Source organism: Sphaeramia orbicularis, chromosome 12, assembly GCF_902148855.1.
Source record: "Sphaeramia orbicularis chromosome 12, fSphaOr1.1, whole genome shotgun sequence".
Classification (NCBI taxonomy): domain Eukaryota; kingdom Metazoa; phylum Chordata; class Actinopteri; order Kurtiformes; family Apogonidae; genus Sphaeramia; species Sphaeramia orbicularis.
This window is the reverse complement of record NC_043968.1, coordinates 39,338,353-39,359,800: the sequence shown is the minus strand read 5'-3', so window position 1 is coordinate 39,359,800 and position 21,448 is coordinate 39,338,353. Positions and strand designations below refer to the sequence as shown.

The following is a 21,448-nucleotide window of genomic DNA, read 5'->3' as shown; positions in this document are numbered from 1 at the left end:
GCACAAATACTGGATCTGCATTATCATTAAAGACACAAGGTGTTCATGCAAAAGCAACACACCAGGTCTAAACAACCTGGAAGGACTTCTGTTCACTGGGCCAGGCAAAGAAGCCTCAGAGAACACTGGCCTCAACAATTACAACCCGTATGGGGGTCAACTGAGTGTCCTTTGGTCATAGAACCTATTTCACCACCTCAGCCTAATTCTCCAACACATACTCAGTCAGATCAGATGATGATGACTTTCACCTCCTGGCTGAAGTCCTGGTGGGGAAAGTCAGTGTGGGTAGATGTGATTAAACTGATGATGTGAGCAAACCATATTTGTGGTTTTTGATAAGTGCCAGTGTTACCTGTACTACCTTATCAAGTACACAGACCTGCCCACAGAGGTCGATATTTAATGGAAAAGACAAATGGCAGGCATGAGTTCAAAGTGTCTGGTTATAGTAGGACATAAAATTTTATCATGTTGTTCTGCAGTTGAAGAAAATGTCTTATTTTCCCACATAAAATATTTACAATGTTAATATATGTATGTTATGAAGTTTGAAGCAGATGTTCGGTGTAGTAAATCTCCTTCAACTCCTTAGGTTCTTTATTTTCAAAACGGCTGTATATTGATTGTATAATCATTTTACATCAATGGAAATAAGTACATTTATCTCTCCAAGGTGTTCCAATCCAGGTGACATCTGTTAAATGTACATTCATTGTTCAGCATAATAACACAATTAACAAGTTTGATCACTGATGTTAAATACAGCCATATACCTGATTGTTTTACCAGATGTCTCAATGGAATGTGTTTCACCAAAACTTATCGTATCTAAAGAATGAAATATTTCAAAAATATTCTCTATTAACATGTTTTCTCTTTTCTCAAAATTCCATTACACACTTTCTTGAAAATTTTATAATACAAAATGACAAAACAGAATTTCCATAAACTGCTGGCACACAGTTATTTGTCACATTATAAAGTCTTTAAAATGATGACAGTTTACATCAAGTGTTCTGTGGTTCGGACAGGAGCATCTTCACTGTGCAGCAAAGAAGAATAGTGTGAATAGTGTGTTTAGCAGAATGTGCCCCGAAACAGTGTTTTAAAAAGATACATGGTAAACCCTTTAAAGTAACTGCCACGCTGATGTAATTTCATTGACTGTAGCAACAGTAACCCTCAATGTGTGGATATACACAAGTTTCATTTTCACATAGAACACAATCACAGTTCAATGAGTAAACAAAATATTGGGGACATTTAATAATGATAAAAAAGCTGTTATCCCTCATTTCCCCTGCAGTGAGGTGGCAGTTAGAAAAACCTTTGAGGCTTTTAGACAGTGGTGATATGGACAGTATATGATATGCTCCAGATTTATCTCAACTTAATCAAAAGTCCACTGAGACTTTATATACAGAGTGCTGACAAAGTCTTCTTATATAGTCTAACCTACTTTTTCCTGAAAACATCAAAATTTGAAGTTTTGGACAAATCTGTATCAATATATAAGCTCTGTATAGAATATACTTACAATTCCATGTAAATAGACGATAATTAGTATTTTATATCATTTTAAAGTTGAAAGAAAATATATCAAATACAAAGGCATTATCTAGTGTTTTATATACAGTATGTCTATAGTTTCTTTTTAGATGTGCAATTCTGCATTTATGTTTTCTGTTGTTTCCAATCTGACTTGTCAACTAAGATAAACAAAAATCACAATCACATTAAAAATCACCCAAACACAAAAACCTAAAACAGTTCAGTCCTGAACAATGCACCTTTGTACATAATACGGAACAAGGCAACAGCATGATATAAAAAGAATGATTTCAGAATTAGTTACAAGGGGATGGCAGACTGAACAACACAGCTACATAATAAGATGTAAACAAGAGGATTTTGAGGTCATGCTAATGCCAAGATTCAGATTAATGGTGTGGGACAGAAAATGTCCAATGTGGCCTCAGGAGGGCGCCAGAGGAAAGGCCATGTTGCAGAAGGACATCTCACATTCTGCTCTTGAGTTTAAACTCTTGTTTTGCCAAATTCGACTCGGCTTTAATCAATCTCAAGTGTACTTCAGGAGCCTGAGTTGTGTTTCATCTGCGTTTGCTGTGGACGACTGTAAAAAACTCCAAAAATATCAAGGCATTTATCCAATGCCTGCAAGTATGTTATCAATCTAGAAGACTAGGCTTTAGCGTGACAAAAAAAACACTGTGTGAAACCTAAATTAAAGGCAACAAAAACAACAGACAATGACGAATATACATAGAACCACTCTTAAAACAATGATTAGTGTGATACATTTAACATCAGCTCTTGCACCAAATATCTGAAAAAGCACTTGTCTCTTACACAGATGGTAATGGTGTTCTTTACTTTGTCTTTTCCCTTTTAGTTTGTATACATTTGTACATCTGCATGTACACTTACACTGTAAGTACTGCATACTTGGATAAACAAACCCTTTTAAAATGGCAGGAGAAAAACTGCAGCACTGGAGTCCACAGCGTTGGTGGGTGGACTGGTAGATCATCAAATTCTCCGAGTAGTGTCCATGGCTGTTATTTCAGCTTCAACATTTTGTTTCTCGTCTCCAGTGTGAACAGGTTCCTGATGAAGTGAAGTTGCTGTCAGCTTTTAAACAGTCGTTTGACAGGATATCAGTGGAGACAGGAAGGGTGTGGAAGCAAAACTGAAGTCTTATTCGCAGGCCAACTTGCTGTCAAAGCTTGACAGGCCAATGGCAAAGGCTTGAAGAGCACACATGGGGTAGTTGTAGTCCAGTGTGAAGATGTCTTCAGCTACTCTACCAAACTGCATGACAATGTAGTCAGCTACAGGACCATAGAGAGACAAGAACACAGTACGTGAGTCTGAGTGGGAACTGTGTAATGAGTGACACACACCATGAAATCAAATCGTAGAAACACATCAAAACATGGACTACTATGAAGCTGGATTGTGAATGTATAATTTTTTTGGTTTGGCTCTTAAGTTGGACTGCCAGAGGAGATGCAGAAAGCTGATATATTATCTTCCTTTTGCAAACATTTACAAAAATACGCATTTTATTTATTTATTTATTTTTTAATGATTTTGCTGTTCTAATTTACTGGTTTCAAATACCACATTTGAATGCATTTTCCAATATTAGTCAAAATACAGCAACATTCCAAATTGGATGCAGATGATGTAAATATATCCCAATCAGCTCTTTACCCAAAGGTAGTATTTTCCTTTTACAACATGTGGGGTCAGTTATTCCACTTTTATGAACATTCTTTGGAAACAAACTTTGGAAATATACAGCACATTCTGTATATGTATCTCAGCCATTGATTTTTACCCCAGTTTGTAGCTCACAGCTCCTTGCTTGTTTCTCTTCAGTTAGGGGTACTATATGACCAACCACCCATCAATTTGAAAGGCTGCAGTTCAAGATAGAGTGCATGGTAAAAACAAAAGGTCGCAACTCTAGTCAGAAGGAGAAACACAACTACCAAACCAGCACAGACTTCTGTCCAGGCTGCGTTCACACAGTTGAACAAGTCCAAACACTGATGATAAATATTTTGAGGAAAAGAAGGATAGTTGCACCAGTGACTCCAGCCATATTTGGACATGCTAAATGCTGTATGTAAATCTACAATTAGTTTACTCACTTTACACTGCATTTTACTGTAATATGTCTATGGTGTTGTGTAGCATGTATTGAAAAGCTACATGAAAAAAGCAGTGTTGTATAGTAACGAAGTAATAATACTTCACTACTGTACTCAAGTATGTTTTGGAAGACTTTGTACTTTACCGAGTATTTTTTATTCTGTTTACTTTCACTTTTACTTCACTACATTTCCTAACTCAATTGCATACTTCTACTCCCACACATTTTTAATGCACAGTCTCATTACTCGTTACAAAAAAGAAATGAAAGGACATTTGGTGTTTTCACCGCTGAGATTACTGGTGACTGCAACAAAGTCAGGAAGCTGATTTGTCATTGAGCCTAACTGTGTAACGCACGAGTGCAAACGATGATCCACACTCAACCTGTTGGTATTATATCAGCAGTTTAGACTTTGGATTCCTTGTTTACAAAGTGTAACGTAGGCTCCATGTTTTGAGGTGCCACACAAGCTTCATAGGTAATTTTTTTTTTTAAATTCTGACATTTCTAATACCAGCAGTAGCCTACTGCTGTTTAGGTTTTTGAAACCTTGTTTTTGAAGTGTGTGATGTAGGCATCATTTTTAATATTTTGACTGCTTCTCTTTTACTTTACCATGTTTTTAAATCCTGGATAAACTTTATAATATTCAAAGTTCTGACTGCCTTTGGTTGTTTTTAACATTTACTTGTACTTTTGTATTCATTACTTGAGTAAATTTAATTGTAGAATACTTGATATACTTAAGTACAGTATATACTAGATACTTAAAGACTAACTTGAGTAACATTTCAGTCGGTAACTTGAACTTCTACCAATGTAATTTTTTGGTATGGGTACCTGTGCCTTTACTCAAGTGTGACTTTCCAGTACTTTATTCAACACTGAGAAAAAAAAAAAAAAAAAACAGAAAAGGAAAGGCAAAAGTTCCACAGACAAGCAGTACTTACGATCGTTGTCGTGAACAATTTGGAAGTTCTTCACTGAAGCCTGAGTGACACGGCCATGGAAGTTCAACACATAAGACTGTGTGTCATCATTCCACACAGGGGCCTTGTTGTGCAGCTCTATCAGGCTGTCCAATGTGTGATTCTGCCACCTGCTCAACAGGCTCTCTTGCTCCTGCCATTCATAGAAACGTATATTTAGATCAACGTCAACTTAGCTGACACACTTATTCAGAGAGTACAAACAAAAAGTACGAAGTGCCTTTGCATTTAACATGTAGTACATTGGTTTGGATCATGGAAGATAGTTACAGACTATCCTGAGTAAAGAATGGCAAAGTCATTTTAACACCATGTTATTCCAGGAAGGTGAGACTCACATTTTGAGGCCTTACTGGCACTCTTTCGAAGTTCATATTCATGCCTGGGATGATCACTGTCATCTTGCGTGGTCCTTTGAATCCCAGCACATTGGTTTCCTGCCAAATGGAGCGCAAGTGGTGACAGTTTGACTTAATATTTCAAATGATCCAGTGTCACAATAAAGACATTGCTTGCGTGCATCTTAGCCTTTTACTCACATAGCAGATGGCAGCCAGTTCCTGTCGCGTGTTGCTTTCTTCCAGCAGTGTTCCGGGGTTTTTACAGGGATTGGTGCCATTGTCATACACAGTAAATTTGGTGCCCATGAGATTGGACCTGACCCAATCACACAGAGATGATTGAAATTATCAAACAAATTCAAGAAAATTCAAAGTAGCCTTTTTCAAATCTGAGCCACATGAATTGGAGTCCTGTTTTTGCTAGCATCACTACACAGGTGTTTGCATCATGATCTTCAATCACAGCTCAAGATGTGAATATGTAGTGAATTTTACCTCAGTTTGCCTATGAAGCTCTCTCCCTCTCGTGACAGATCAGTGGCATCAACAGAAATAAGGTAGTTGGATGTTTTACTCTTCTTCCTCTTCCTTCCTGCCAGTAGAAATACCTGAAAAAAACAAATAAGACAGATAAATGTACCTTTTGATGTTTGGTGATGCTTTGGTATTACGTAAATATGAACATACTTTGTGTGGCTCTAGAACTTTAAAGCTCTCTTGCTTAGAGTCTTACCCTCTTGCCATCCTCTCTCTCCATGTGCATGAAATAAGTGGGGTAAAGGCCGCGGTCCATGCCCTTCTTGTCCCGTGTGATTCGGCATTTGACGGTGGCACCACGTGGAGCTGGACGCAAGACAAACTCCTCAAGATTGGCCAAATCAATTAGAGAGCTCTCTGCTGTGGGTGATCCTGGGGTCACAAGCTCCTGAGTCGAATAAATACATGAACTTTTGTTATGTAACTGCCATTTTACACAATATTTGGTATTGGTTGAGGAGTTCTGCAATGTGCTGACATGATTACGTCAGAAGCTTGATGGTGGATGAATTTATTAGACTACGCACTGGAATGTCCTTGCCACTGGCAGCAGAGGCAGGCCTGGTGGTGTCTGTGTTTGGGGACAGAGGACGGGTCTGTCCTTGCTCTGCATCATCCTCATGCTCACTGGCTTCATCAAAGTTCATACTGCCAGACAGCCCTGGCGGGGATCAAAAAGGAAAAGGTGAGAGGGCTTTGATGATACACGAATCCCCTCACCAATTTCATGCTGTGAAGTTAATTCATACAAGACAGATAAGAAAAATACGAGTAAATCCCCCAGGCAGCTCTATGCATATTTCTGAACAGAAAAGAATCCAAACAGTCGTCAGTTTTGGTGGCATATTGTCTCCAACAGGTAAGAGAGAAGCCTTTGGCCTTTGATGTGTGATAATACATTTCCAAGAGGTGACGCCATACTTCAGCAATGGCAGCAGCATGCACCATTATGTAAACTAAATTACCTGCTTTAGAATTTTGCACAAAATATTTATAGGACTATTTTCTTTTATGTTTGTTCTACTACAAGAAAAGGAACACAAAACTCCAAGCTACTATTTCTAACCATCTACAAAAGTAATCTACAAATTGTGTTTTTGTCAAAAATGTAGATTATCAGCCAAACACTCACCTGAACAAATGGCCATGAAGTCAACTGATCCTTACCTGTCCTCTGTCCCTGACCCTTTTTACATTTGTTTTACTCATTTGTTGACAGAGTGATGAATCTGTCTGGTATCTGGTTTTGTACTAAATCAAGACAGTCACATGTTTCAAATGACATTGTTTTTTTTGTTTGTTTGTTTTTTTGTTTTTATTATTTTAACTCTTTTAACTTTAATGTTTTTAGCCATAAATTGCCACTGTTTCAGCTTTTTCTAGAGGTTGTTGCAAATTGAATATGAGGAATGGATGTATGTTTACAAATTAAGTTGCCCAGATAATGAAACACAAGTCAAGATCCTTTTTTCTTTTTTCTTCTGGATTTTCCATTCTGTTCTGCACTATTTCTAATTTGGGGTTATAAGACAAAAAGTTCCACTTTCTAAAGATAATTATCATCCAGTATATGAAGATTTAATCTCGTTGTCAGATAAAATTACAGATTCTGATCAAACAGGAACTGAATCAAAAATTAATTTCTTCTGTTTCCTCAGGGGCTGGTTTTGATATGCAAAGAAAGAGTCGAAATTACCTGCTCAAACTTCTGAGGATTCATTCATCTGTTAAACTTGGTTGACAAGGACTTGCTTTATGGAATGAGACAATAATATTTGCTGCTGTAACATCATGTCACATGAAGGGACAGTGATATTTGCTACCACAGCATTGTGTCACACTCAAAATGGCAACACATGTGGCTGTGAAATGCAAATATTCTGAAAATATCCTCAATTTGTGGCTACAAAGCATGCATTTTGGAAGGAGAAATTTGACTTCCTCTGCAGTAGTATAGACAAAACTACTTAAGTAACTGTACTTTGAACCTGAATGGAATACTTAAACTTTCTAAATCCTTGGTAACTGACTGGTGAGTGTGTGTAGCAGTAGCAATAATGATGCCGTACTGTGGATGAATCCTGCAGTGTTAACAATGCCCTGGCCTATTATTAAATGACCCATTTTTTACTGCGTCACCGTCAATCACCCCACTGTCTGCATCTATATTCCATACTGCAGTGGTGGCTTGCATAAAATTCCAGGAATGTCAAAAAGTCTGACTGCTTGACAATATCTGCTAATATGGAGTGCTTTGGAATATTAACTTAATCTACAAAAACATACAAACATATGACACCCTTCCCAAAGATTTTTTTTTAAATTTCATCAGTCTTTTCAGATTTTTTTTTTTTCTACATTATATCCTAATTTTTCAGTCTTGCTTTCATCATAGAGCAAATGCCAGCCACGGAAATTTAACACTGTATAATATGAGCCCAGGTGTTAAAAGTGTCAGCACTCACCTTGTTTCTGCAGCAATTCATGAATATCTGTCTTGGGCTCTATCAGTGTCTCAGTGTCTCCATCTCTTTCTGGTTCTTCAGCAGCAGGGGACTGGGGCTGAGACTGAAGCTGGGACTGGAGCTGATTCGGAGGTTGTGACTGAGGCTGGGACTGGCTCACTGACAGGATTTGGATTTTCGTTCCAAGATCAGGGGCCTCTGAACCCAAGAAAGCTGCAGGGCCGTCTATTCCTAGAACAGAAGAAAACAGACAGTTATATCCTCTGGAGTTATTTTTTACATGTTGTGTAATGTTTGTCTGTACCTGAGCTGCCATCACTTATGATATGATGAAAAGCGACTCGTCTACAATACAACTTATCTTGGGTCTGACATAAGGTAATTGTGATTGTAATGTAACCTGACCAAAAATATAAAAAATGATGCAACAAAGGTCCAGGTGACAGATAAATGCCTTACCATCCATAATGGCATCGTTGGTGATACTCATCTGCGACTCCACCAGAGGGGCCTGCTCTTCACCTCGTCGTGCCCTGGAGCGTCGTGGCCGAGTCTCTGTGTTTGGTTGAACCATCAGAGGTTCTTGACGCTTCCTCCGTTGCTTCTGTTCTAGCAGTGCCCTCTGAGAACCAAAAAGGAAACGTGAATTAATATGGAGCTCAACTGTACATACAAAAGTGCATGCCTTTCATACCATGTAACTAGAAAATCACTGCACACACATCCAACCAATTTCTTTGGGATATTATGAATTTTAGATTTTTTTAGACAAACTGGAGAACACTGTAAGGTGAGAGGTAATTAGATTCTTATACACAATGAGTTACAGCCTCTGTCTATTAGTGGTTGCTACAAAGGGCTCAGCTAAACTAAAAATAAACTCACCTAAAACTTGCAAGTTACCCAAAAAAACTACTTATCCACAAAGACTAACTAACACTAAACCAAAATCAAACATAATGTACTACCCCTTGGCCAAATATAGTATAAGATTGTGTTGAAAGTTACTGCCCTATAGCTTAGATTAGATTGTCTTTGTGTAAAATTTATTACATACATATTTATATTTGAAAGTACTCAGATATTATAACTGCAAAAGGCCATTTGACCTTAAAAAAGTAGGTCAAGGTCATCTATTTTCAATAGGTTTCTGCTTCATGCCAAGATGCATCCACAGCATAAATCTGGTGCAGATATGTCAATGGTTCTTCAAATAATGCAATTACGTCACTGAATGGGCAGACAGACAGACAGACGGATGACAAAACGATTACAGTACCCCTCAGCCAAGGAGTAATAATAATTATTGAAGTCAAAACAAAATATATACAAAATAAATGGGTTGGGAATTTCATAATCATTTTCAAAAATGGGTCCTGTTAGTCACAAAAATGTTGGGCAAATACAAATACTGACTTTGTAGTTGTACTTTCCAACAAAATGCTGAGGATGTCATCAGGAAGGATCGTCTCAGAATCATGAATGAGCACAAACTGTGTGACAATTTATCTACTACTTGCTGTGACGCATAAACCACTGACCAATGACTTGTCAGTTTCAATATGCGTAGAAAACTCACCCCAGTCATGTTACCCACTTCTCCCCAGCCCTACTTTCTATGGCCAAAGCAGCTGATGGCTTACACAAGCGCATTAATTAGTGCACCAAATGCACAACAACAAGTCCTGTTTAGTGATGCTTTTAGTGAGCTGGAAGAGACTGAGTGAACTTGTCTCATATTTGCCAGGCCAAAAGGCTTTCATAACGTCATCGCCATTGTGCTAGCTCTGACAAAACATCTCCTCGTACATCTCTGCCACTTCCTGTCTGATACACAGCTAACAGTTTTTTTCCACTGGCTGTAAAATAATGCTGAAATCTTTTAATCATCAGCATAATAAGCAACCAATGATGACTGTATTCAGTGAAAGAGGTTTAAATAGACCAGGAGTTACATGTTGATGAATGACTATAAATAAAAACGATAAATAAAAGATTAAGCAGGATTTTCCCAATGAGCATAATCAAAGTCAATCAAAAGCATGTGAAAATCAGAATACAGAACAATTATGATGAAAAAAAAAAAAAACAAGCCTGCTGATTGTAAAGTAGTGAGTAACATTTGATCTCTGTGTTGTTCAAGCTTATTTAAACATTAAAAACATTAAAGATCAGATGTAGCTTTAAATATCACAATGTACGTGGCAGACCTTCTCACTGTACTAATTGTTCAGACAGTCATAGTCTGACCTGTGTGTTTTACCTTCCCCTTCCTTTTAGCTATTTTAAGACAATCCATTGTAATATTCCAGTCATTTGTAAAGACTCAACTACTTGGCATTTTCAGACCAGGATGTGACTTCATTTGGGGTTTCACAGTCCTTCCTGTGCCAGCCGAAACATGGACAGAAGTGAACAAAAGCATAAAGCGTGCAGTGATTTTAAGACAGAGAAACTTTTTTATAAAATGATACGCTTTGAAAAAAAATCTGGCAATGATAATACTGACAATAGATTAAAAAAATGGACAGAATACATAATGTTTCAAGTTGAATATTTTCAGTCAGAGATCACTAAGTTTTCTTTTTTGTCTCTCAGGAATACAGATTAATGATACAACATGTAAACAACAGTCTTATACCTGTATCACTTATTGCTCACACAAACAAAGAAGAAATTAGAAAAATACTAGATACCAACCCGTTCAATTGACATCCTGAACAAGTAAAACCCAAATGTATCAAGTCTCTCTATGGAAAAACCAAGTGTGATCCCTTTTGTGTTGATGTCAAATGAAGCTTTGCTGTTCCCTCAGTAGCAGTACTCCAGCTGGGCTCGGCTCTGTCTTCCCGTCCCTGTCCTTCATCCCTCATCTGGATTTGCCTTTGACAATCAATAAACCGAGAGACTTCTCTGCACTGTGTGGTCCTCCGATAGAAAAGGGTCTGTGTCTTAGCCAAATACTAACCACTGGTGTGTGTGTTTTCTGAGTGTGTGTACGTGCAGTCACCACCGCTAACTGAATCAGCACTCATTAGCATTTCAGCAGGGGAAAGAGAGAGAGAAAGAAAAAAAGGGGAGAGGCTGTGAAAGTGGGCTGCACAGTCACAAGGGTCCTAGTACTGTCTGACTGATTTGCACTGGATTGTTTGATATGAGGTGGACAAAGACTGAGTCTAAAAATAAAAAGGTAGATTCTGACTTCACTATTTATTTTACTTCTTACTGTTTATTTTTCTGCCTTTGTTTAACACCCTCTGGGCATTGATGCACGCGTGTGTTTTTGTTTGTCCTCATGATTATGTAAGAACAGAAGACATTTCAGAGAGGCTATTCAGACTCCATAGGATGCACAAAAGCCAGCACACTAAACCATCCTCTGTCTTTGAGCTCATCAACCTTTCTCTTTTTAGCCTAATGCGTGTCAGATAGTGGAGAACAGCATTCAGCTTAAATCAGGGCTGTGTGAATCACAGCTTTGCAGCAAGGTTGGAAATGAGATAAAACATCTCACACAGACTTGGGAGAAACAGATGAAAAGAAACAAATTTGTGACAGAGGGCAGACTATGTGAGGTAGGATAAAAGTAAACAAATGAACTTCAGGGAATAAGTAAGCATTAACATTTCAAGTGGATTACAGGTGAAAACAGGAGATTTCTGAGCAAACAGCATTTAATTATGTCAACATCACTTCAGTGATGTTGAAGCTGCTATTCCGAACAACCACAGTGTAGAAAAACACAAAAATCTTAGCACACAGTGTAGAAACCATAAGTACATGTAAATGAGAAAGTTCATGCTGTAGCAGAGCATGTTTTTATGTCATACATCATGCCTTTTGAAAGTATGAAAATGACAAAACAATATATGCAGAAGATGTTATAAATATTAAAATAAAAATATGAGCAACACTATTAACTATGAAGCATGTGTTGTTCTTTTGTAAAATAAAGTTTAGTTTCCTACCTGTTTTTCCAGCTTCTGCTGCATAAGACTGGCACTGTCATCTTCAATACCACTGTAAGGAAAAGGAAAAATGTCACTTATGAGCCTGGCCAAGCGAAAGTGAATATCAGGGTCAATTTCTTTTTTCCCTAAAACAATATTTTTGTTCACTAGTTTCTAAAACTGGGTTTGTTTAATTTTTATCGGAATTACAACTGGATATATAAGAAAACATATGAGAATACAGTGTAAATTAATAACAGTACAGGTTGTAAATGAATGTTTACAGCATAAATTCAAAATGTAAATAGCAATGTGTAAATAAATATGTTCAAAATATATGCCTGTGCCTAATCTTATATTGCATAATAATCAAATACTATAATGATTTTGAATATTATTTATTCTAAAAAAAACAGCAGAAAGACGTCTATTAAATACAGAAATGCACATATGTCGCCAAAGACTGATTCGTGTCTTTCAAAACTAAAACAAAAATTATATCAGTTTCATTTTTGGGTATAATGTACTCTTCTATATTAAGAAAAGTGTGGTATGTTAAATATTTTCACTTTCCTTGGTATTTTTTCCAAACCTTGAATAACTGCTGTATATTTTTCCTCACTCCGTTCCTTTGTCAATAATGATAAATTCCTGTTTTTATTAAATATTTGGTTATTATTCCTTAATGGCATGTTAAAGTACTTGCTTAGACCTACAATTTGAGCTATTATGGTTGCTGCTAAATTAATTTTTAAAAACAGATATGGAATGATTAGTGTTGCTGCACAGTGCTTTCTCACTCTGTTTCTCACTTGGCCAAGGCAGGTAGTGATGTCAAACACACTGAACACTGACAGCATACTTTCATTATCATACCAGTAGAGGGTGATGCTGTTAAATTACAGTAACATCAAGAATCTTTTATTGTCTTCTATAAAATAAAAACTTCAACTCTAGGGTGTAGAAATGACAAACTCACAGGTCACTGTTTGTATCATTATTAATTTATAGGTGAAAAATGAAAGACTCTAAAACTAAAGGACAAAAACAAGACTGCAGACAAGATAGAGAACCAGTTACAGTAAAAAGGACAGTGCTCCAGCTGAGACGCTGCCTGGTAGTCAAGAGTCCTCTGGGCATTTATCCTGGACACCTGTCAGAGGGGACGAGGCCCACGTTGCTTAGTTACACTGAGGAGAGAGAAGGGCAACAGCAGGAGTCTGTTCAGACAGACCCTGACACCAAGACCCACAGGACTTCTGCTTCTCTTGCTCTTTTGAAAAGACCAAAATCTCACACAAATATTAGTAAAGAATACAGATTTATCTAATGTGTGGAACTCCATGTCTTATTTATCCATCTTTTCTTGTCAAGTGAATCTTTAATAACACCTGCTCAGTTGGATGGAAACAGGCTTTTTATAGAAAGGATTAAGCATATAGGATGAAAAGGCTTCATCATCTCCCCATAAGCTAGGCTTATCTGATACATGATTTTCTCATCCTCACCCCGCGTGACACTTACATCCTTTCACAGCTCTAGTGTGTAGGTGATGATATATACAGAACCTCTTAAGCTATTTGACATCAGTTGAACTCTAAAGGAGACCCTAAAGAAGAGCAACGCCACAAGATGACAAAAGCGTACCAACATGTGTTTTAATTAGGCTACTCTTATTAAACTCACTGTGTAACAATAAGTAATATCATCTGAAGCCCAACACCCAATATCTTCTAATTTACATAGAAGGTTCTAATTTTCACACCAATACTCCGGTTCATCACTTGTAAATCCCTATCCAAGGATCCCTCAAACAGATGATTCCTGTGGGAGGACATTAAGGCACCTGAGAACATGTGCTAGTGACAGGGAGAAGAACTGGAGAGCAGAGGATGGTAGTAGTTTTAATTATAAATCAAGGACTGTGATTTCAGAGGATGAGGACAGAGATGAGTGAATGATACACTTGGGAACTGAACAGTGAGAGCTGCATGGAGGAAAACGGAGCAAAACTTAATTTTCTTTAATTTGAGGCATCTCATTGCACCCAATGAACCCTAACACTGTATTGCCATAAAAAAACATTACATTAAATCATAGTTTTTACAGTCTTTATGGCAGGCTTTTATTACGGTATATAAGCTTAAAGATAAGGATTTGTGGGAATACTGTAATTTAACTGTGTTAATAACATATTCAATTTTACTTATGAACAGAAGACATATCACTCAGTGGTAGTGGCTGAAACATAGCTACATTTGGTCACAGTTAAGAGAGCAATTATATCCTTCTTCAAAGATATTGCTTTGCTGGTAACATCCCAAAATGAAGACACCACCAAGCTACTATACCTAAACAATTTAAATTCTACTTGTAGGTTTTTCCACTTGCATTGTTTTTTTACCTATGAGAATCAGAATCAGCTTTATTGGCCAAGTATGTGAACATATACAAGGAATTTGGCTTTGGTTTTTGTTTGCTCACAACACACAATTTCAACATGAACCCAAACACAACATAAACCCAAACATACTTAAACATAGACCTAATATTAAAAAAAAAAAAACATTCGACTAGAGACAAGGAAAACAATGGGTTGAGGTTTACAGTGGATTTATAATTATTTATTATTATTCAGTCGCAAAGATTCTACAATAGCCAGGTTATTCAACTGAAATACTTTGATAGTCAAAGATTTGTAAGAGACTGTGTTTTGGATGTGGGATGGAGTCTACCTTGCTGTTGAGTTAGAGGAAAAGCTGGCAGAGCTGGAGGGTCTTCAGGGAAATTGGCAATTCGGCACCAAGGAAACCCAGAGCACGACAGGTGAAAAATAAGACAATAATAATATGTTAATCAGCTGGTTCAAAGCAAAATAACAGCATAAAATATAAAATTCATGCCCTCAATTTTATAGCTCGGAAGCAAAGAAGCAATTGTAGCACAGCTCAATACAGCTATCCAAGTACAGAGAGCACACTGAAATCAATCCAAACATACTGAGAAAACCACAGTCAATTGAAAATAGAACACCAACTCCCCTGTGGTATTATCATAAACATGTCAATATGTTGCTGTGTTGAAAGAATGTCCTCGACCACAAATGTTCTTGGAAAACATGCACATATGCACTCTCACACACACAGGGTGCCTCATGACAGCTGTGAGTGATCAATGTTTCATTAGTCCATCACAGCTTGGGTGACAAGAGAAGGACACGGTACTGTTGTCCCTTCCTTGTGTGTCGGACAAGGTAACCATGGAGATTTCAGCTCCACCAACAGCACACCTCCACCAGCATTGATTAAAAACCTTCAGCCAGTTCTTAAGCTCAAGTGTAACTGGAGATGTTAGCACTGTGCAGTAAAGATTTACACACTGCCAAAGGGAGAGGTCAATGAAGCCTGGAACTTATGTTCTGCTACACATCAAAATGTTCAATTAAATAACTGTAAGGTCAGAGGCTATTGCAAGACAAATATTCAATATGCAGTACATTACATAAAATATAATAAATTAGAATATAATTTCAATAATTAATTATAATAATTAACGTTCTACAACTCACAGTATGAATAATGTACAAAATCAATCCCGGTTGATGGAGGTGTGTTGTCCCTGTTTACCTCTTAAAAATCAGAAGGACTTGCGTGGGATGAATAATAAGATTCACTTGTGCTACATGTGCAAAATTGTACTGTCAACCCCACTGTCATTTCATGGTATAAAAGACAACAAGTTGACCAGTGACTTCCACTCAGATGATGATATCAAAGCTATTAAAAAAATGCTTGGCATTAACCAGAGGGATAATATTATCAGACCAAGGTCATTTCATCCAATGTTCTTTTTAACTAAAAACCTCTCATTCTGCCACATCAAAAAGACATTAATAAGCTGAATGTGAATAATAACCTGTGTCATACATTATTCAGTTTCAGTGAAAGAAAGACATAGAATTAAAAGAAGCATTATAAGAGTAACCTGCGAGAGAAAACCAGAGAGAAATGGTACTGAAATGCATGTTATTATATAAAAAAATATGTAATTTATGGTCACAAATTAGACTTCAAATACCTTTAACTTTTGTTTAATTTTTTTTTTTTTTTTACTTCTTATGTTTCAGAAAAACACTGCACTTACCCTGAAGAGTTAAGACATTTTTTCTGTCTAATGGGTGTAATGTGAAAACTGCAATCAGTGTCAGGAATACTATAATGATACTAGTCAATCAAAAAGCTGGGAACTACAGTACAAGTGGAGTGAAGCAAGTACATCACAACAATTGCTTTCAGCTACTCTTTTTTCCTTCAGCATCACTTTCCTCCTCTTTTCTTTGGCGTTATGCAAAGCAGGGTACAAATAAAACAACATGGACATGCAGACGCAAATCGCCAACTCTGGTTACAACATAGTCTGATGCCCTGAATAAGTAACGACATGGTGGCAGAAACATGAGCGAGAGACGCATCTCTGAACAGCGGCAAGTCAACCAGTCAGTTGGCCAGAGGGAGGAGGCACTGACTGGCAGTAACATAAGAGTAGTGCTGACCTCCGTCCTGGCACAGGTCACTGTGCAAAACTCTTTAAAAAAACAACACAGCTTGGAAAATTAAGGTAAATCTATGTTGCGTACGTTAAAGCAGAAGTTAAAGAAAAGCGATGATCAACAACTGCTTGAAGTCAAGATTTCAGTGTAAAAGTGCCTGTGTGTGCAGCTACCTGTATGACCAGCGACTGTAGACAGGCTGAGATCCTTCACTCTTTACAGTGTCCATGGATTTTGCTTCAGGAATGCTACTCCAGGGCTCTCCTATCTACAGTATCACAAAAAAGCCCTGACTTACTATGCAATCTTCCCCAGCAATAGGTCCTGCAGGCTTAAAGATATCTTCTATTATGTCACTAAGAGTAGCTATGTCCCACCCAGGGGAGTGACAACTACCAGTGCTGAGGCAGACTGAGATCAGAGACCTGGAGCTGTTACCATGACTTCGCACTTTAAGCAGCACACAAGGATTCAGTGAGGGGTGGGCAGGCCAAAATACTAGTATAAGCTACAAAACGAATTTCAATGAAAATACTTAAACAGAACTAGACAGTGAGAGTACAAAAGTAAGCTGCTAGAGTGTCTTTAGTCTGATGATTAAGGCAGTTCACTTACTCATTTACACTAGTTCCTTTCACCTAAGTTCCAACATTTAGCTGTGCAAGAGAATTTCAGTAACTTTGTGAGAGCTCATTTCCTGTGACTCATTGGAGGCACTGACTATATCAAACCACAGAAGCATATTCTGTCTGGCATCTCAGATATATGCAACAGTGGACATTTATTGAGTTTTAAATATCTCAAATGCCTTCTGAAAATGAATGCTCACTCAACATTACTGGATTACAGTATGTGCAACAGTCTGCAGCATATGAGTCAGATATTCCAATCTGCTGTCTTTGTCACAGAACAATATATTGAAAGAACAGTAATGTAACTCAATAAACAAAAACCTATAGATTACCTTCCTAAAAACAGACATTGGGAACCTTATTCTTGTTGCTAGGAGACCAGAGCCTCCCAGTCTTTTTTTCTTTGTCTACTGTCAAGAGCAAAAGACAGCACAGAGAAAAGGAAAAGTACAATTGTGTATGTTTATCCTGAGAGACAGGGCTAAAACAGTACATACATCAACTGATGATAAGCAGGGGAATCATTCACCAGTGGGAGTAATTACTGAGCTCAAAACAAATCATGGAAATAAGATACAAGAGCTGATAATAATACTATTTCCCTTGGGGTTGCAGATACATTCTGATTTCAGCCTTGGAAGTGACACTCTTAGTCTTCAGATGGCACAAGAATCCCACTATCTATGGTAAATGATACATTTTCCACCAACTTCCTGTAATACTGACTGGGTTTTTAGAGGAAATGGGTGTATAACAAATAATAACTTCCATAAAAAATGTGCACAGGGAAAGTATTAGACTAAAAATGTCAGCGATGTTCTCTTAGCCTCTCTGTGCATGATCAACAGAGCAGATTATTCAAGTCAAATGGGCCATAGCTATGTACTTGAAACACTTGACAGCCACAGAAAATCAAAACTCAGCCACAAGCCATGCTTGCTGTTGCAGAGATTAACTCAGTGGTTCCCAACCTTTTCTGGCTCGTGACCCCATTTTTACATCACAAATTTCTGGTGACCCCAGACATTCAGAACACAGACTTTTTTTGGTTACATTAATTTGTTTTTGATCATGTAATAGTTTGCTATACTATGTTGCAAATAAACAATAATTTTAGATAACATTTATTCTATATAACGTATATTATTATGGACGGAGGCAGAAAAGTCAGGTGTAGATTACTGCACAAAGTGAGAACTTTTATTTTCCTTGGTCAGGATATGTACAGTCAGTCCAGCTTGTATTTACAAGGCTGACAATTAATACTGAACAGTAACTCAAACTATAGATTATGAAAGAGCTGCAGCATCTTAAACTGACCACAATGAACATTTGAAAGATAAACAGTACCACGGTGCTTCAGTTTCAGTTTCAGCTTCAGTTTGTCATGTCTTTTATGTATTGTGATTGTCTTTCTCAACTCACCATATATTTTTTATTAGTAAGTTTTTATTTTTATCAATTACTAGAAATCTCAGGCAACCCCATTTTAATTCCAGGCGACCCCACGGTTGAAAAACAATGGGTTAACTGCTTAGCTTAGGAAGGATTTTTTTTTTTTTTTTTTTTTTTTTACGTATAATGGCAGTGTTATAGCGTTCAACTATGATGACAACTGAATAACTTCCTAAAAAACTATATGTTGACACACTTTTTAAAATTAGCAATTCCTTGACATATTCTGTACAATTACACTAGGTACCTAGATTCCATTTTGACTGCATCAACAAAATGCTGTGTAGATCTAGCTGATGGTGTAAACACCAATAACTCCAAGATGTGCTAAGTATCATTATCTTTCTATCAGTGGACAATTCCAGGTTGACACTGCAGTTATTTACACATCATTAACATACACATGTCCTTTTTTCTCAGTTGTGTTATGTAAAAGAAACCAGTCCTGGCCCTACAGTACTATTCAAGAGGGTAGCAGAGAAAATCATAGGCTTCTTGCTACGTACTTGTGTGAGCAATTTTGCCACATTACACTTCAGAAGCTGTTGTGAAAACTCAGTCCTCAGATGTATCTACTCTCTGCACCACTCTGCCTAGTGACTCAACAGTCAACAGTTGAAGAAAGTAAATATTTAAGATGACCCTGTGTCTTGGGAAAAATCTTCATTGAGACAGAGGTCTCATAAACTGCAATTCTAGTAGCAATTAATGCATGCACAAGAACCTATATGTGAGTCATCTTCAAGCATTTATCGCCACAACTGCTGAGTCATCCATCTGTGAACTAACACAAACCCACTGGGTTGCTTGAATAGTCTGCATCACAGCCGATCAGGAGTGAGTACATTGCTGTAGCTCATGTTACTAAACTGACACATTTTCAGTGCCAAGAGGTTTCCTTTCCCTCCTGGTGGTCAGCTGTCTTTAGTGAAAAACACAAACTGATGTGACTGGCATGATTGGGTAGGGTATTTAACTCCAGTAAAATAATAATTATACATGTTGATAAATGTTTATAACTAAACAAAATAACATACCATACTAACTCTTAGCCTCGGGTACAATTTATGGATTCACCTGTTGGTGAATATTGTCGTGCCTTGCTTTATAAAACAATCCTGCAAAGTGTTAAAATCTAATCAGTCAAACTGGGACTAAATCTGTTGAACAGGAAAGGATAGACACTGCTTTGATTTCATCTCACTAATGTGTCAGCAGACCTCCAGTGGATGAAATTGTGTAACGTAGCCTCCATCATGCACACCCACACAAAACACAAATATATATTGTTCAAATGCTCAACACCTGTTTCCATGACCTGCGTAGAGATCACAAAAAAAAGCTCCAAGTAGCAGTTTGAAGACAGTGTCCTCTATGGAATTTCATTTTTAGGCGAATGGTAACTGTTAGGTTTGTGCTCCAAGAACAATCGATTTTTTTTTAATTTACATGACACACATAAAAACAAGTTTTGGTTTGCCCTATTATGTACTTCTTGAGCTGTAACTGTGGCTCGTGTGGATAATGAGGAATTCACCAACAAAAAAGACAGAAATAAACGCCTATAAAAGCCCGACGACATGGCCAGGCAAAGACATGTTCAAACATGATATGCAAAGCCCTCTTTTCTTCTGAACTGTGCTTCCTCTGATCCCTGATCTCTCTCGCTGTGATTTGATGCACGTCATTTGACATACTGCACATCTACATATTACAAGACTGTAATTGTTTTTACCTATATTGCATCGTATGTGATATCGCAGTAAACAGGTGGTAAAAACATCCAGATGTTTTAATCTCTAATAAAGCGGCTTTTGAGAGGCTTAAATAAATGAGGATAAACATGCTACTATAGAACTAAGTGGTGAATATTGCTGAGTTTTATTTCCAGAAAATTAACTAGATGTGTTGAGGTCACATACAACTGTCAAAGTCCACTGCGTTTCTACACGGATAGTGGTTATATTATAGTTCTATGTAAGAAGGTTTATGGCCATGTCGAACAGTATCGAACAAAGCCTGAACATCGCGTTAGCCACTTTTGGTTACATTATTGAGCTTTTCTTCTCCCTTTCTGGTGTTCAGCTATAGCGTTAAGCAATCGCTGAAGATATTTTGTTTTGTGATAACATTAGGAGTCTAGCTAAGCTTGAGATGGCAGGACAATAACGCGCATCCCTTGCGTAATTGCGAGAAAAGGTGACTGTCATCTTAATAAAAGAGACGCCAGCTGTGGAATGTTATAGCTAGCTTATTACCGTTAGAAGCTAATGTTAGCTGCCTCAGCCCAGCCTTTACTGTGTGCACTGGTCCTTTTATAAAAGTTGTGGGCGAACCACAACTTTTTTCGGGTATAAAACGATAACCATGCCAGGTAGCCTTTTATTTCACACCTTCCCAAACAGACTTCACCCTAATGCGCAACACAGGAGCATATTTTATGCTTACCTTATGCTGTAGTAACTCATGTTTATCCACGGTTGCTAAGGAAGATCCTCGTGCCGTGGTACTTTTTGTGGACGCGGTTGAGGAGAACTCAGTTACTCACTCCTTAGTTACGGCACACATTAAGAAGGGACACTGCCATTGGACAGTAGCTTATCAAGGTTAAAGATGATTGGCGGACATTTTGAAGAACGGTGTCGAAGTCTTGTGCCTTCTACTCTACGGTAAGTGAATGTGTAGGCAAAAAATACAAAGATAAGAATAGAAAATATGCTTTCACTGTTTGCATACAAGTGGTTCAAGTTAAGGTAACCATATTAACAGAAGGATAAAAACATACACAAAGTACTATTTTAAATGCATTATAAGACCACTTTCTGTCCAGTTGAACTTCATT

At 37.5% G+C, this 21,448-nt stretch overlaps 1 protein-coding gene across 4 annotated transcripts; it reads right to left on the bottom strand.

Annotated features, from left to right (window-relative positions):
- Positions 1-587: 587 nt before the first annotated feature.
- Positions 588-21,147, bottom strand: tulp3 (TUB like protein 3). Of its 4 annotated transcripts, none has more exons than XM_030149376.1 (12): positions 21,055-21,147; positions 14,706-14,747; positions 11,989-12,040; positions 8,480-8,642; positions 8,021-8,251; positions 6,083-6,216; positions 5,752-5,943; positions 5,514-5,626; positions 5,217-5,334; positions 5,016-5,114; positions 4,639-4,810; positions 588-2,855 (listed from the first exon to the last, which is right to left on the bottom strand). In XM_030149376.1, exons 1-12 carry the CDS (start codon positions 21,072-21,074, stop codon positions 2,722-2,724), a joined length of 1,470 nt encoding a protein of 489 aa, XP_030005236.1. In that variant the 5' UTR covers positions 21,075-21,147; the 3' UTR covers positions 588-2,721. The 4 variants fall into 4 exon arrangements, with proteins under 4 accessions (XP_030005236.1, XP_030005235.1, XP_030005237.1 ...); XM_030149375.1 differs by lacking the exon at positions 21,055-21,147 and adding an exon at positions 16,693-16,786; XM_030149377.1 differs by lacking the exon at positions 14,706-14,747 and having other exon boundaries at positions 21,055-21,089.
- Between the last annotated feature and the right edge of the window lie 301 nt (positions 21,148-21,448).